The sequence below is a fragment of the Mobula hypostoma genome, chromosome 21 (assembly GCF_963921235.1).
Source record: "Mobula hypostoma chromosome 21, sMobHyp1.1, whole genome shotgun sequence".
Lineage (NCBI taxonomy): Eukaryota > Metazoa > Chordata > Chondrichthyes > Myliobatiformes > Myliobatidae > Mobula > Mobula hypostoma.
Genome location: NC_086117.1, coordinates 15,497,501 through 15,513,468, shown reverse-complemented (window position 1 = coordinate 15,513,468; position 15,968 = coordinate 15,497,501). Strand labels below are relative to the sequence as shown.

General features: G+C 38.8%; 1 protein-coding gene across 4 annotated transcripts in view; it reads right to left on the bottom strand.

Annotated features, from left to right (window-relative positions):
• Positions 1-462: 462 nt before the first annotated feature.
• setx (senataxin) overlaps positions 463-15,968 on the bottom strand; it is a 115,710-nt gene continuing 100,204 nt past the window's right edge. For all 4 annotated transcript variants that reach the window (XM_063073485.1, XM_063073484.1, XM_063073486.1 and 1 more), the window contains 5 exons: positions 15,576-15,668; positions 13,470-13,646; positions 6,908-7,006; positions 5,604-5,691; positions 463-3,612 (listed from right to left, as the gene is read on the bottom strand). In XM_063073485.1, the coding sequence (XP_062929555.1) occupies positions 2,860-3,612; positions 5,604-5,691; positions 6,908-7,006; positions 13,470-13,646; positions 15,576-15,668 (1,210 nt within the window). In that variant the 3' untranslated portion in view covers positions 463-2,859. The remainder of the gene's footprint in view (positions 3,613-5,603; positions 5,692-6,907; positions 7,007-13,469; positions 13,647-15,575; positions 15,669-15,968) is intronic.

Sequence of the window (15,968 nt, the reverse complement as noted above, 5' to 3'; positions counted from 1 at the left end):
CTCAGGAATGGAACTCTTACTTGGGGACTGCCTATAATTTTTTGGTGTGATGTGGAAGTCATTATGGAATAGGCTTCTTTATAAAAAAAACCAGTTTTCTATTTTAAACCAAGAGCATGTTGATCACTAGTTATAAAATGCCAATTAGTTTTAAATATATTTTGTGCTTTGAACAAGAGATATACTCGTATAATTGTATTTCCAGAAGTTTTGACCTTTGGGAAAGAATTAATGTAGTATTTTTCTTGAACAAAATCAGTTAGAAACTTATCTGCTGGATCTGCTCAGGAACCCAGCAACATATGTTTGGGATTCTAATCGTGCAATTTGTATCCCATTTAATTTGGGGAAAATATTACTTAAAATTCACAACAAGAGGTTGAGGTACTGCTTTATCAACAAGGAACAGAACATGTGCAACCTGGATATTATAAGATTCAAGTTTACTAGTTGTGTACTTAAACAAAATGCTCAACAATGTCAGCACCCACAAACTTTTTTTGTTTAGAGAATCCTTACATGTCTGTGAGACACCACTTGATGCATTAACTCACCGAACACCGAATGCAAGTGATTTCTTTTATATATAAAAAAATTTGCTACTCATAAATGGGTAGAGTACAAATAAATTCAAGGAATTTACATACAGCAGAACTGATCTTTCAAATTTCATTAACTTTTGATGTCAGATTTACAAATACATCATGTAATAAAATTTGCTACAATGAATTACAGATTATTCGCTATACAGATTTGATGTCCAAAATCTGGCACTCTTACAACCAAGATAATGTTGGATTATTTACACTTTTCTGGATATTAGACCACGTAAAATTAAAATTTGAAAGAAGCTGCCATACAAATATTCTAGTTATTTGTTTTTAAATTTAGAATGGATATGTTGGACAGAGTTGGAATATAGATATTAGATTAGCATGCTATTGCAAACAAAGCAACAATGCTAGTTAAACCTACAGAAATGTCTGTTTTTCAGATTACTGCAGCTTTTGGACAACAAATCTGTAAAGGTACAACTGGCACTTGGGTAAATCATTGGATTTGATGACATTTTACAGTGTCTTGGCAATGAAGGAAGTCATGAAAATCATACAAAATATTTACATCAAAATCTTGAAACAGCTTAAACTCCAAACACAGTACTCAAATGACCAAAACATGTTACTTTCTATTCACATTACATTTCCATCTGCACTAAGGGTAGTCCAATATAATTGATTTATAAATGGTGCCAATTTTGGTCTATGAACAAACAGAAAACAGTATTCAAATACAGCAAGTTGAGCAAAGTCCGTTTTCACCTGCAAAATGCTCAGAATCAGGTTTTCTAGAAAGTTAGATAACCGCATGCTGCTTATGAAATTTTAGAAACCAATTTTATTAAGTAAACAAAGAAAACATTCAATATATTTTAAAGTATCTATACTATTCTACTGGGAGAGTTGAGAAGGGAAACAAAGTCACAAATATCCTCATTCTCAAGAAGGACTATTTTGCGTAATGACCAAAGATGACAAATTTTGTCCTGACTACTCTGTGAAACCTGTAAGCCTGACATTCATCATTTTAAGGAGCATTGCAAACCTTTAGTATGGAATCTGAAGGTGATGTGCCTTCTGTAATAGCACAGTATATCCTAGTACTGCATTAGTTCAGACATCTTCACACACACGTGTGCACAAAAATTCACTTCAGTGTTTATATATCTCAATAACTAACCCCCTCGGCATTTCCAAAAACAATGCTCTGAAGCTTATTCTTTAAATCCCTTAAACACTGGAACCTTTAAAATTATACATACAATGACTGTCCAGTTGCAATGATGCAAATCTTTGGAATAACAATTATATACATATTACCTACAAATTTAAATCAACAGATGCATATACAGAGTCTAATAATTACTAAGCAGACGACCACCACAAGCTGTTTGTGGCTGGAGAGAACACCTTGCAAATATTATAGAGCAACTATTCCTCTATTTGCATTTCTGAGTAATTTATTTTACTTAGATTACTTGAAACCATTTTGTCATTGAGTAAAATAATTTATAATGCAATAGACATTCACACTGCGAGTTTCTGAAAAGGCATTGCTAACAGCTGGTGGGGTCAAGTCCTGTTAATCCTGTGCCAGGTATTAAAACCCACTCTCAATAAATTGCAAAAGAACAAGGTGTGCACTTATATCTTACTATTACACTTCAAATTTTCTGAAAAGTGCTCATTCAAAGATAATGTGTCACTTAGAAATGTGCTACAAGAATGTATTGGATAAACAGTTAAAATTCTTGAGGCTTTTCCTTGATATCATGATCTATGTTGATGAGGTTGATGTCGTAAACCTAATGAATCAATGAGATCAGTCTGGAATTGTGCACATGTTGCAACTAAAGATTCTAGCTTTGTCACAGAACTGCTTTAAAAACTACGGTTAAATACTGATGTCATTGAGAGAGCTGTTGGTGCATGAGCTGAAATGGCCCAGCGTCTGTGCCTCCTTTATGAAAAGACCCAGCCATACCAACGAGGGAAACTGCTAACAAACCACACAGGCTTTTGTACACATTCAGGCAGCCAGTCAGAAATGAACACTGACTGAAGTCTTAAAGCAGGATACCTGGCTGCTTGGGTGAGGAAAACGTAAATAAGATAAAGGACAAATGCCAAGAATACAAAATGGTGTTCTGCAATAAAACTGTAAAACAAATGCATCATATTCTATGATCCTATGGGTTGTACACCAATCAATTATGTATTTTGAGAAGCACATTTTGCACCAACCTTGTATGAGGGCAATAGAGTCAAAAGCATTAATAGAATACTCTTAAAAACAAACATTTCAATACGTTCTCTGTTTTTGTTGTTCATCATATTTTTTCTCTTTTTCAGCATTTACATCTCTCCTGGAACTTACAGATCTGTTGAGCTTGTATGCCATATCGTTACTAGCTCTATCCACAGAAGTCCCAGCAGGAAAAGCTAAACTCGATTTGGAAGTAGAAGCATCATCAGCCCAGGAAACAGAATTTCTTGGCATCTGTCCAAAGTGTGAAGAATGTGTTATCTCATGCCTACCACTGGATGAATGTGGTGGCAAAACATCACTTGACTTTGAAAAAGGCTGATCAGCTTTTAATTGTGGCTGACCCTCTATGGCTAATGCCTCTCTTCGGGCCAATCTCGGATCCTTATGTCTATAGTGAGATGATTGCTCCGACCTAACTGATGTCTGAGGATGTCTAACAGTACTCGATGCCGCAGGCTGTACAGCAGCTGAAGCCTGTGGCCTACACTGTTGTTGCAGTGCAGTTGGTTGGGGAGGGATCAGTTGCTTGGGAACTTGTGCACTGCTGTTGTCAGTTAATTGACTTGTAGTGGCATTTAAGTTCAAACTTTCCCTCTTGAATTTTTTGAGAGGAGGAACAGCTTCCCTTTCATTTGTGTAAGCACCTGGATCCGAAACGTTTCTGTATAAAGCGGGTCTTGGTTTTGTAACTTTGAGACAGTCCTTTTTGTATTCCCTTTCACGCGTTTTCACAATGGCTCCTCGTTTCTTAGCATCCTGAATCAAAGCATTCCAGTCTTTATCTTCCTAAAATAGAGGAGAAAGTACGCAGAGTAGAAAAGACAAACACATTTACTGTATATTATTCCATTTTCACACATAATGGACAAACTCTCTATGTAGAATTGCTACTATAGAGGTTTTTGACTAAAAAGTCCATGTTAGCTTTAAGCAGGACAAACCTGTCAGCCCCATCCCTCTCACCTTTTCTCACTGATCTGAAAATTATTCTCTTGTGCCAATACAATGATAATGGTCGATTCCATTTCCACTACACTTAAAAGGTCACGAATTTGACATTTTTACCACTGTCAAAAAGGTTTTTTCTCTTACATTCCATGATCCACATTACATTCAAGCCAGTACTCAATGATTTATCCGATTTTCTATTTTCAGCTGCAATATCACACATTAACCTGAATTTTATGGAATAGTGGAAATTTACCATTACCATAGTCATAAGAATGGTATTGAAAGATGTGCAGTGGCCTGATCTGGAGTATTTGTTGCTTCTTAAAAATGCCAGATAAATTTTCAGCTTACACATTCAGCACTGAAATCTTAAATAGCATAATTGATAATTACCATCAGACAATCTCGCTGAATTACAGTACCTTTCAAATACACTGAATTACCTTTCAAACTCACTGAATTTATTTTTCAAATATGGAAGCTCATTCCTTCAGGAAACATTTAGTGCTACAAAGTTCCCCCAAAAAATCTGTTTTTCTCAATCTAGATTTTTTTAAGCAACCTTAATTCTATGCTCAGTACCCAATTTAAAATGAATTTACATTGACTGGTTTAGATTCCATGTTTCTGTCTAGGTGAGGATCCTTCAATGTGATTGGTTGAACAATCATGCTTCTTTATCTATGTATTGATGCCACAAAAGGCCTGTACCATGCACAAACTGGACCAGCCAGCGTACAAGAGCAAGTGATGTGCTGAAACTGGACAGGATTCACAAAAATGATTCCAGAATTGAAGGGCTTGTCATATGAAGAGCGTTTGACAGCTCTGAGCCTGTATTCACTGGAATTCAGAAGAATGAGCAGTGGCCTCATTGAAATCTACTATATGATGAAAGGCCCTGATAGAGTGGATGTGGAGAGGATGTTTCCTCTGGTGGGAGAGTCTAATTCCGGAGGACACAGCCTCAGAATAGAGGGCTGTCCTTTTAGAATGGAGATGAGGAGGAATTTCTTCAGCCAGAGGGTGATGAATCTGTGCAATTCTTTGCCACAGGCAGCTGTGGAAGCCAAGTCTGTATGTGTATTTAAGGCACAGGTTGAAAGATTCTTGATTGGTCAGGGATACAGGGAGAAGGCACAAGATTGGGGCTGAGGGGAAAATTGGATTAGCCATAATGAAATGGTGGAGCAGACTCGATGAACCAAATGGCCTAATTCTGCTCCTATAAGTTATGGCCAAATGGTCTTAAGTATGTACCCTGCAGCTGAGTAAACTCTGTGCAGTTGTCAGCAAGGAAGTGACATTTTTTAAGCTACTGAGGCATTTAAATATCCAGGCATATAAATCTTGAACAATAAAACTCTGAACTATATACAAACGTTTGTAAATAATTAAGACAATAGCGAATGATATAGGCCATTCGTTCAAAGTTCCAATGAATTTTCACTTTTAAAGCATGCAGAACAACCTGAAGTTATTTCCACCATTATAAGTGAGCCACAGATAACCAGAGTAAATACTGGGATCAAATGGCCAATCCTGGCCTTACACTATGAGATATACATCCATTTTCCCCAGCAATCCTCCCCCCACTATCTCTATTACTCTATGCATTTTCTCACTTTCCTGGTTCACACTCAACCTGAAACATTCTCTCTCTGGAAACACTCAGCCTGAACTGCAGAGTGTTTTCTACTAAAATTGTTTATATTATACTGTAGATTTATAATTATTTATAATCATTATTGTTGAAACTCTTATCCTGTTTGACATGTCAACTAATAGCTCCTGGAAAATCATAATACAAATATGTTTGAACTAACCATAAGAGTCTTCAAATGTCCAAGAATGAAAAGACTAAAACGAGCTCGGGTTATCGTAACATTCATTCGTTGCCGGTCTGCTAAGAACCTGCAAAAAAGATTCAAGATTATTTAATGGCATTTCCAGTACACAAATGTAAAGGAGAATAAAATAATTGTTACTTCGAATAATTAGCAACACTCATTCTTATAAATTAATGCGCCGGGTTTTTTTTTAATTATACCTGGGGTTTTCTCAACCTCGTGTCCATGAGGTTTCTGCATGCTTATCACAAAATGCTAGAACATTTTTTGCAGCATCTATTTTCTGAAGAAAATGATTACTTTTTTTAAAAAGAGAAGTGACTTTTAGGGAGAGCCCCAGGAGGAGCATTAGGACTTGCAATTGGCCTGGAGAAGTTTCTGAAAACAATACATCAAAACAACTTTTCTTAAACTGACTTCTAAAAAAGCAGATATAAATACATTCTGTGATGATCATGGTATGCTAGCTCTATTCTTCAGTGCACTGCCCCTCCCCACCACATAACAACATTGGCAATGTATTATATTCACACTGATACTGATCCCAGCGCTCAGTGTAAAATGAACTGGAGCCTTGCACAAGGCACCATTGGTCTTGTTTCTGATTTACAATTTTAAATATGATTATTAAATATAACCTTCAATACCATATCAGATTTTAAATTGGCATAGTTACTGTAATTATAATAAATACAGTATACTGGTTATTGTGCAGTTTTCTAGGATGGAATATGGGAAGGTGTGCTTGTACTTTCCTGTACAGTTGCACTTGCAAGGGGATAAAGCACAAAAGCAGAGCAATCCTGCTGCAACTGTACAAAATTTTGGTGTCATATACCATTTTGATGCTTTATTTCAGTAGGCATATACTCTAATTGGCGGTGGTTCACACTAGGATCATTCATTTTGTTCCCAAAGTAAAAGGCTATATCTTAAACACATAAGTTATTTTGGGAAGTTTGAAAGATGGATGTTGCAAAGATGTTTTCTTCTTCAAGGAGTGTAGGACCAGACAGCAGGGTTTCAGAATAAAGGAGAAACAAATTAAGACGGACCAAAGGAGAAATTTCTTTTCTCAGATGGTTATTGAATCTTTAAATTCTGTTCCTTAAGCACCATGGACCCTGAATCATAGAATATATTCAAGCCTGAGATGGACAGGCTATGGCTGAAAAGAGAATTGATAGGCTTGGAATCAGGGAGAGCTCTGGATGTAAATCCCATAAAGTGCATATGACAGTTAAGACCAACTGTTGATCAGAAAAAAAAAATCACTTCACCCAATCGATCCCTGCAGACTGTTTGCCCGTACGCAGCTAACAATAATACAATCCTTCTCGCATCCTTGGAATCCATCCACTGTACCAACTTGCACTGCTCTGGAAAAGAGAAAACAATCGTTAGAATTACAAATATACTTTATTATATTTAAACACAATCATAGATGACAAGACACAACATAGGAAGATTTACAGAAAAGAAATACAAATTCTGAATGTTGAAACAATTTTGCTTCTATCCATCTGAGCAAATCGATGCTCATCTCCATCAATTTTATCTCTGTTCAAGTCTAATGTGAAGAAATGGACTCCAAACTGGCATGCACAGGGTATTCTTCAGATTCTGACTGCAATGGCCTCTGACCACTGTTTATGGAAAAGACTCATCATTCAGTACTGGGAAACTATTGAGACAATAGACACCATAGTGTAAGCTGATTGCAGCTTCTTCAATATTTATGTACTTTCTAATGTGGGCCAATTGACAATGACAAGGAGCACACACTTGTTCATTTACCCCTTATCACTAGGAAGTGATAAGAGTTGCTTTAATTGCTCCTTAAAATCACCAGTTGTGGCCTTTATTTTTCGGTTTTCAAAGGACAAACTGAAATATCTAGAACACCTTAAAGACTGCGTTGAGTCAAACCTAAATTTCACCTTCGAATACTTGGTGGGGTTTCACTTTGACTTGAATTCTTATCGAGTTGTGCACAAAGTGTAAAAACATGAAGTGCACCCAGGTGCAGCTCCTGATGGACAAGGTCAAGGAAACAGAAGTAGATCAGAATCATCCAGGAAGCTGAAGGCTTCGTTGACGATACTTTTACTGAGATGGTCACACCCAAAGTACAGGCTTCAGCGAGATGAGTGACCACCAGAAGTTAAGAGGAACAAGCAGTCAGTGCAGGATTCCCCTCAGCAACAAGTACACCACCCCCCCTCCCCCGGAGGGCAGAATGACCTATTAAAGTACGACAACAGCAACCGTCATGTGCTAGTCAAAGCAGGAATAGAAAGACATAACAGATGAATGAAGAGTTGAGGAATTAGTCAGGGGGCAGGTTTTCACATTGTGGATCATTGGAAGCTCTTTTGAAGTAGGGGTAACTTGTACAAGGACGGGTTGCACTTTAACTGGGGAGCAACCATATCCTGGCTAGGAGGTTTGCTGATGCTATTGGGAGGATTTAAACTTGTTTAGCAGGCGGATGGAAACCAGAGCACCAGGTCAGAAAGTGGAGGGATTGAGAGGAAGGTAGATATCGTAACGAGTAAAAACAGGCAGGAGCAAGGTAATAGAAGGTATCTTGGATATCTTGAAATGTGTGTATTTTAATGCTTGGAGTATTATGGGTAAGAGCGATGAACCTAGAAGGTAGAATAATATTGTGACCATAACAGAAACTTGGTTGAGAATGTGACATGAATAGATACTTAAGGGTTTCATGGTTCCTATGTTTTAGGAAAGACAGAGGAGGTGGTTTAAAAAAAAGGGGGGGGGAGGGAGGGATTGAACTATTAACCACAAACAATACTGCAGCTTCACTCAGAAGAGACAATGGAGGGCTCATCCACTGAGTCGATTTGACAGAACTCAAAATTAAGAATGGGATTTATACTAGAGACCACCACCACCAAAATAACTAGCAGGGCATTGAGGAATTGATATGCAGATTAGGAAAAGGTGCACAAACAACAGGGTTGCTGCAGTGGGTGACTTCAATTTCTCTTATATAGACTGAAATCTCCTTAGTGCAAGAGGTTTGCACAAGACAGAATTTGTTAGGTACATCCAGGAGGGTTTCTTCTGCAATACCTCCAAACTCAGTATATCCTTCACCAAGTAAGGAGACTAGAACTGCATGCAGTACTCCAGGTGCGGCCTCACCAGTACTCTGTACAGTTGCAGCATAACCCCCCTGCTCTTAAATTCAATCCCTCTAGCAAAGGAGGCCAACATTCCATTTGTCTTCTTGATAGCCTGCTGCATCTGCAAACCAACCTTTAGTGATTCATGCACAAGCATTCCCAAGTCCCTCTGCAGAGCATCATGCTGCAGTTTTTTTTAACCATTTAAATAATAATCTGCTCTTCCATTTTTCCTTCCAAAGTAGATGACCTCACATTTACCAACATTGTACACCATCTGCCAGACTGCTGCAGACCCACTTAACCTATCTATATATTTCTCTGCAGACTCTCCATATCTTCTGCACAATTTGCTTTTCCATTCAATTTAGTATCATCAGCAAACTTAGATACACTACACTTGGTCCCCTCTTCCAGATCGTTAATGTATATCATAAACAGTTGTGGACCCAGCACCAAGTTGATTCTAGAGATGAGGGGGTTAGATTATGAGGAGAAATTGAGTCGCCTGGGACTGTACTCACTGGAACACAAAATATGAGAGGAGATCTCATAGAAATATATAAAATTATAAAAGGGATAGATAGGACAGAGGTAGGAAAGTTGCTTCCACTGCTAGGTGAGACTAGAACTAGGGGACATTGCCTGAAGAATCAGCCAAGTAGATTTAGGACGAAGATGAGGAGGAGCTGCTTTTCTTAGAGAGTGGTGAATCTGTGGAATTCTCTGCACAATGAAGCAGTGGAGCCCACCTCAGTAAGTATATTTAAGACAAGGTTGGATAGATTTTTGTACAGTAGGGAATTAAGGGTTATGGAGAAAAAGGCTGGTAGGTGGAGATGAGTCCATGGCCAGATCAGCCATGATCTTATTGAATGGCAGAGCAGGTTCAACAGGCCAGATGGCCGACTCCTGCTCCTATTTCTCATGTTCTTATGTTTCTTAAATTGACATGTAGATAATCCAACAAAAGGACAGGTCTTACATGACCTAATGTTGAATAATGAGCCTGGCTAGGTAACTGACCTTTCAGTGGGAAAAGAGTTAGGGAACTGTGATCATAACTCCTTAAGGATTAAGATAGTTATAGATAAGCTTGTCAGAGTGTATTAAATTGGAGCAGGGCAAATTACAAGAGCATCAGGCAGGAACAAAGGAAAGTTAATTGGAAACAGCTGCTTTTAGACAAGTCCATATCTGATACATGGAGGGTGTTTAAAGATCAGCTGCAGAGTACAGGACAGATATATTCCAAGTAAGGAGGAAGGAAAAGGATGGCAAGTTGGTGAAATTAGTCAAGATAAAAGGAAACGTATATAAGGTTTGGGAAACTAAAATCAAACTGAGCCCTTGCGGGTTATAAAGCAACCAGAATAGAACTCAATAAAGGAACTAGGAAAGCCAGGAGGGACTATGAAAAATCCTTAGCAAGAAGGATTTTTAATAAATAAGAGAATCCCAAGCCATTCTATACATGCATCAAAAGGATAACTAGGGAGAGGGTCAGACCACTCAAGGATAGAGAACGGAACATGTGCTTGGAGGGAGAGGATGTAGGTGAGGTCCTAAATGAGTACTCTGCATCAGTATTTACCAAGGAGAAGGACGTGGAGGCTAAGGAGATCAGTGTGGAGTGTGCTAATTTGTTTAGGCATTTCAAGATAAAGGAGGGAGTATTCTCTTAAAGAGCATTAAGGTGGATAAGTGCCCAGAGCCTGATGAAACAGACCTCCAAATTATTGAGGCACAGGACATAAGATTACTGGGGCCTTGACCGCTATCTGTGTCCTCTCTAGCCACAGGTGAGGCTCCAGAGGAATGACAAGTAGGTAATAGTCCATTATTCAAAAAAGAGAAACAGAGATAATCCTGGAAACTATTGTCTCACGTCAGAGGTAGGGAAAATACATGAGAGGATTCTTGGGGATAGAATATATGAGTATTTGGAAAACCATGACCTATTTAGGGACAATCAGCGTGGTTTTGCGTAGGCACATTATGTCTTACTAACCTGATTTAAGTTCTTCAAGGAGGTGACCAAGGCGATTGATGAAGGAAGAGCTGTGGATGTTGTCTTCTGTAAATGAATTTTAGTAAGGCATTTGACAAGTCCCTCATGGGAGGCTCATCCAGAAGATTAAAATGCATGGGATCCATGGTAAGTTGGCTCTTTGGGTTTAGAACTGGCTTACCTATAGAAAAGGGAGGGTAGTGGTTGATGGGACTTATTCTGGCTAGAGGGCTGTGATCAGTGATGTTCCACAGAGATCCATACTAGGACCTCTGCTGTGTGAGATAAACGACTTAGGTGCAAATAGATGGGTGAGTTAGTAAGTTTGCAGATAATATGAAGACTGGTGTTGTTGTGGAGAGTGTAGAAGATGGCAAAGGATATTGCAGCATATATTCAATTGCATATATGTGCAGAAAAATGGCAGTTAGAGATTAACCTGGCCAAATGTGAAATGTTGCACTTTAGGAAATCACATGTAAAAAGACACTTTCAATAGCGAGACTCTTAACACTATAATGAGCAGAGAGATGTAGGAGTCCAAATCCATAGGTCCCTTAAAGTGGCTACAAACAGGTTGATAGGGTGATAAAAAAAAACATATGGCATGGTTGACTTGATTAATTGAGGAATGGAGTTCAAGAGTTGGGAAGTATGTTGCAGCCTTATAAAACTCTAGCTAAGCTGCATCTGGAGTATTGCATCAGTTCTGGTTACCTCATTAGAGGAAAGATGTCAAGGTTTTAGAGAGGGTGCAGGACAGGTTTACCAGGGCGCTGCGTGGATTCGAGTTTGTGTGCTATAAGGAAAAGTTGGGCAAACATGGGTAGTTTTCTCTGGAGAGACTAAGGGGATATCAGATAGAGGCTTAAAAGATTGAGAGGTACAGATGGAGCATACAGTAGTATCTTATATCACAGGACTAAAATGTCTAATACCAAAAGGTAAGCATTTAAGATGAGAGGGGGTTAAGTTCAAAGGAAATGTGTTGAGCAAGTTTGTTTGTGTTTTATATATACACACAGTTGTGGGTGCCTGGACTGTATTTGTCAGGGGTGGTCATGGAGGCAAAGAAGAGGCTTTCAGATAAGCAGATGAACATGCAGGAAATGGAAGGATATGGATATTGTATAGGCAGAAAGGATCAGTTTATTTGAGCATTTGATCACTAATTTAATTAGCTTGGCACAACTTTGTGGGCCAAAGGACCAGTTTCTGCACTATATTATTCTACGTTCTTGTAATGTGAAATGTCAGCTTACTTGTCAGACAAAAGCCGCTTCCGCCATGCTAGTCATTGATTGGCCCATTTGAAGGACACATTAGCTCTTTTCCATTGATTATTTTGCATATCGTGGCACCGGTTTTGGGTTCTGGCCACATCAGGGGTAATCAGGAGCGCTGTGTACGCAGGGCCCTTTGTATTATTAAGGATCCCACCCATTCATCCAGCAACCCCTTTGACTTTCTACCATCAAGCAGAAGACTACAATGCATTAAAACAAGAATGGTCAGGATGAGAAACTGTTTCTTCCCCCAGGCCATTAGGTGTTTAAACTCTCTGCCACGTTGTATTCGAAGTGTCACTGGTTAAGCTGTTCCATACCTTACAATATTTAATATTAATGCACTTTAGTTTGTTATTTATGTGTGACTCATCTGTAGATTTTATCCTTATCTTCATATGTTATCATGTGTTATGTGTGCTATTGTGCTTTACACCCTGGTTTAGAGAAAGGTCTCATTTCTATATACATTATATATATGTATATAGTTAAATAACAAACTTGACTTGGCTTCAACAGCACGTGCAACAGACTTGGGCTCTTTCCTTTGTCTTCAGAGGAAACACTGAGATGCTGAAGAACCACTAGGAAAGTATGCTGTAGATACAGGAGGCCCCATGTGAACACTCAGCGAAGTATCTGTTTATTTAGTGCCATAGTTTTTGTAACAGGGTGGCTTAGATGAGTACTTGTTTGAGTTAGATGTTTGGTCGAATATTTTACTGCTTGTCTGTAAATAAATGGTTAATGCACTTATTCGTAATCAGTATCTTCAGTCTCACTTACCAAATTCATGAACACGCTTCCCCTCATGAACAATTCTATGAAAAACCAAGGGTTTCATTTCAGTCAGCTTGCTGTACCAGGTCAAATGTTTGTAATCAGAGGGAAAATCAGAATCAAGGCTGCACAAAAAGGGCAGTGGTTGGTAGTTATTTAACAGGAGCAGCACCACGAGACACTGTGATGAAATTACTCCAGCCTAACATGGCATATGCATTTTGAAATAGTCCAGGAATTGGCTCCAAAAGTTCCATTAGAGCTGATGTCGTCACTTCCATAAATCTTAACACACAGGATGAAAAATTTATTGGCAGAGTTAGGCCACTGGTTGGTAGCCTAAGCACCTATCCAGGGTCAAAGGAAGCAGAGAAAATACCACAAAATTAAGGACAGGCAATATTGTAGGTGCCAAAACTCAATTTTGGTGCACAAGACGAAAAACTAGCTCAGCAGAGCAAGACATTTTACTTAAGAACATTGTCTTCTCTTTTACAATTTGATTATGAATAAGGCAAAGAAAAAAATATATTCAAAGCTATAAGTTTAAAACAAATGATACACACAATATGCACGTCAGCTGCAATGTTTCGAATATATACTCTTCACATACCTGCCATTATCAAGCCTTTCCTTTTTACATTCGTGCTCAATTTGATTGATGATCTCCTGTTTCTGTGCATTATATGGTGTGATCACTCCAATTTTACGGCAACTTCCTTTTTGCTTCTCTGCAATCATACTGATTAAAGCCATCACCAGTTTCACTTCCTGTGGGTTAGCATAAGAGCTGCAATAACAGGTAGAAAGGAGATATGAGGCAAAAGATGAAGTAACCATAAGCCCTGGTTAAGAATTCACTTTCTTAAAGTGTTAGAATCATTGAACACTAAAGCAAAGAAACAGGCCCTTCAGCCTATCAATTCGGAACAAAACAATTAATCTGCCTAGTCCCATTAACCTGCATCCAGACTATAGCCCTCCATACCCTCCCATCCATGTATCTATCCAAATTTCCTTTACATGCTGAAACCAGAGCAGCATCCACCATTTCTGCAGGCAGCTCATTTCAATTCTATCAATCTTCTTCTCATTCTATGTGCTAAGGAATTTGTTCTATAAGATCTCTTATTAAATTATAAGCAGTAACCACTAAATAATACCCCACCTTACAGCATAATAGCAATACTTACTCATTTAATAAAAATAGAGCTTAGATTTAAAACAACTATTAGGCGGTGATCAATACACAAGCAGAAGGAGGAGAAGATGGCAGTGCGACGTAGTGCGCACGGCCTCTCCGGTGATGAACATCTGTAATCTGTCAAGTAGGAGGCTGTGCACAACTCTGATTTGATGGAGGCAGACATGACAGCACAGAGGAACATCTGGTGAAACTTCTGAAATGCCTGTTTCGCTGCCGCTGCTACTGTGTAATCCGAAATCTCCAGATGGAAAGGCCCCGAAGCCTTGGCTTTGCCTGTTGCTTGGTGGCCGGGGTCGAAGCACTCGGCAGAGGTGGTGCTCGGTGTCGGAGGCTTGAAGTTTTTGGACGGACTCAGAGTCGGATTGTGGTCAGGTGCTTCCAGGATGTGGCATCTGCAAGTTTGCGGCGCTGGAAGCTCATGGCAGGGAGAGGTTCTTCCTTCTACCGTCTGCGTGAGATGTTGGGGCTATCGGGACTTTGAGACTTTTTTTTAAAACTGTGCCCATGGTCTGCTCTTATCAAATTACGGTATTGCTTTGCACCGTTGTAACTGTATGTTATAATTATGTGGTTTTTGTCAGTTTTAGTCTTGGTCTGTCTTGTGTTTCTGTGATATCATTTTGGAGGAACACTGTATCATTTTTTAATGCATGCATTTCTAAATGACAATAAACGAGGACTGAGTGTCCTCATAATCTAATCTAATATCCTGTAGTAGTTTAATCACCAAACTCAAAAGGCAATACATTATCTTTATCTGACTGTGAATGATGAGACCGCAAAGCCCTTAAGTAGCTGAATTAACCTCAAGTGGCAGAACGTTTATTACATTCACTTCTACTCTCTTGAGCAGTAAGGAATGTCTTCTTGATAGCTGCTAAAATAAAACCTTCTATACACTCAGTGACCACTGTAATCCTGCTCAATAATGCAAATATGAAATCAGCCAATCATGTGGCAGCAACTCATTGCGTAAAATCATGCAGATGTGGTCAAGAGGTTCAGCTGTTCGGACGAAATATCAGAATGGGGAAGAAATGTGTTCTAAGTGACTTTGACCATTGAATGATTATTGGTGCCAGAGAAAGAAAAAAAAAACATCCAGAGAACGGCAGCCCTGTGGGCAAAAACATCTTGTTAATGAGGGAGGTCAGAGGAAAATGGCTAGACTGGTTCAAGCTGACAGGAAGGCGGCAGTAGCTAATATGACCACGCATTACAATAGTGGTATGCAGAAAAACATCTCTGAATGCACAGAATGTCAAACCTCAAACTGAATATGCTACAACAGCAGAAAACCAGAAACATACACTCAGTGGTCACTTCATTAGGTTAAAGGAGGTACCTAACAGAGTATCCATTGAGTGTATACTGCTTATTATAAGCAAAAACAAGAAAATCCACAAAAACAGAAAGTACAGCTCCTATCTATCTCATTTCTAGCAGTCACTCTGTCATGCACATGAATACAAAATAAGACATAAAGGGGAAACAGTAAGGTATAGAACATACTCTTTATCCCTGCGTTCATATCCATCTGTCACATCAAATAACATATACGGCTGGAAAGGCCAGCTGAGCCGACACCGCTCCACCTCTACATTTCTGAAAAACACAGGAGTGAGAGGATGAAGATCAGAAATAGTCACATTAATTTCTTATGTATACCAAAAGCCATTAAAATTACATTTCAAAACATCATTAAAAGATTCATTTTGAAATTAGAGCATTGCATTCTTTGGCATACAGAATTACAAAAGAAGAGTGGCACTACATTAAATATCCATGTGTTCATAGCTTAACAGTCTGTATAGATTAAATTAAGACAACAGCGTTCTGAAGCCTGAACAACTTCTCTGATGCACAAAAGCCATAGGAGCCTGAAGATGCTGGAAGCTGCAGCAA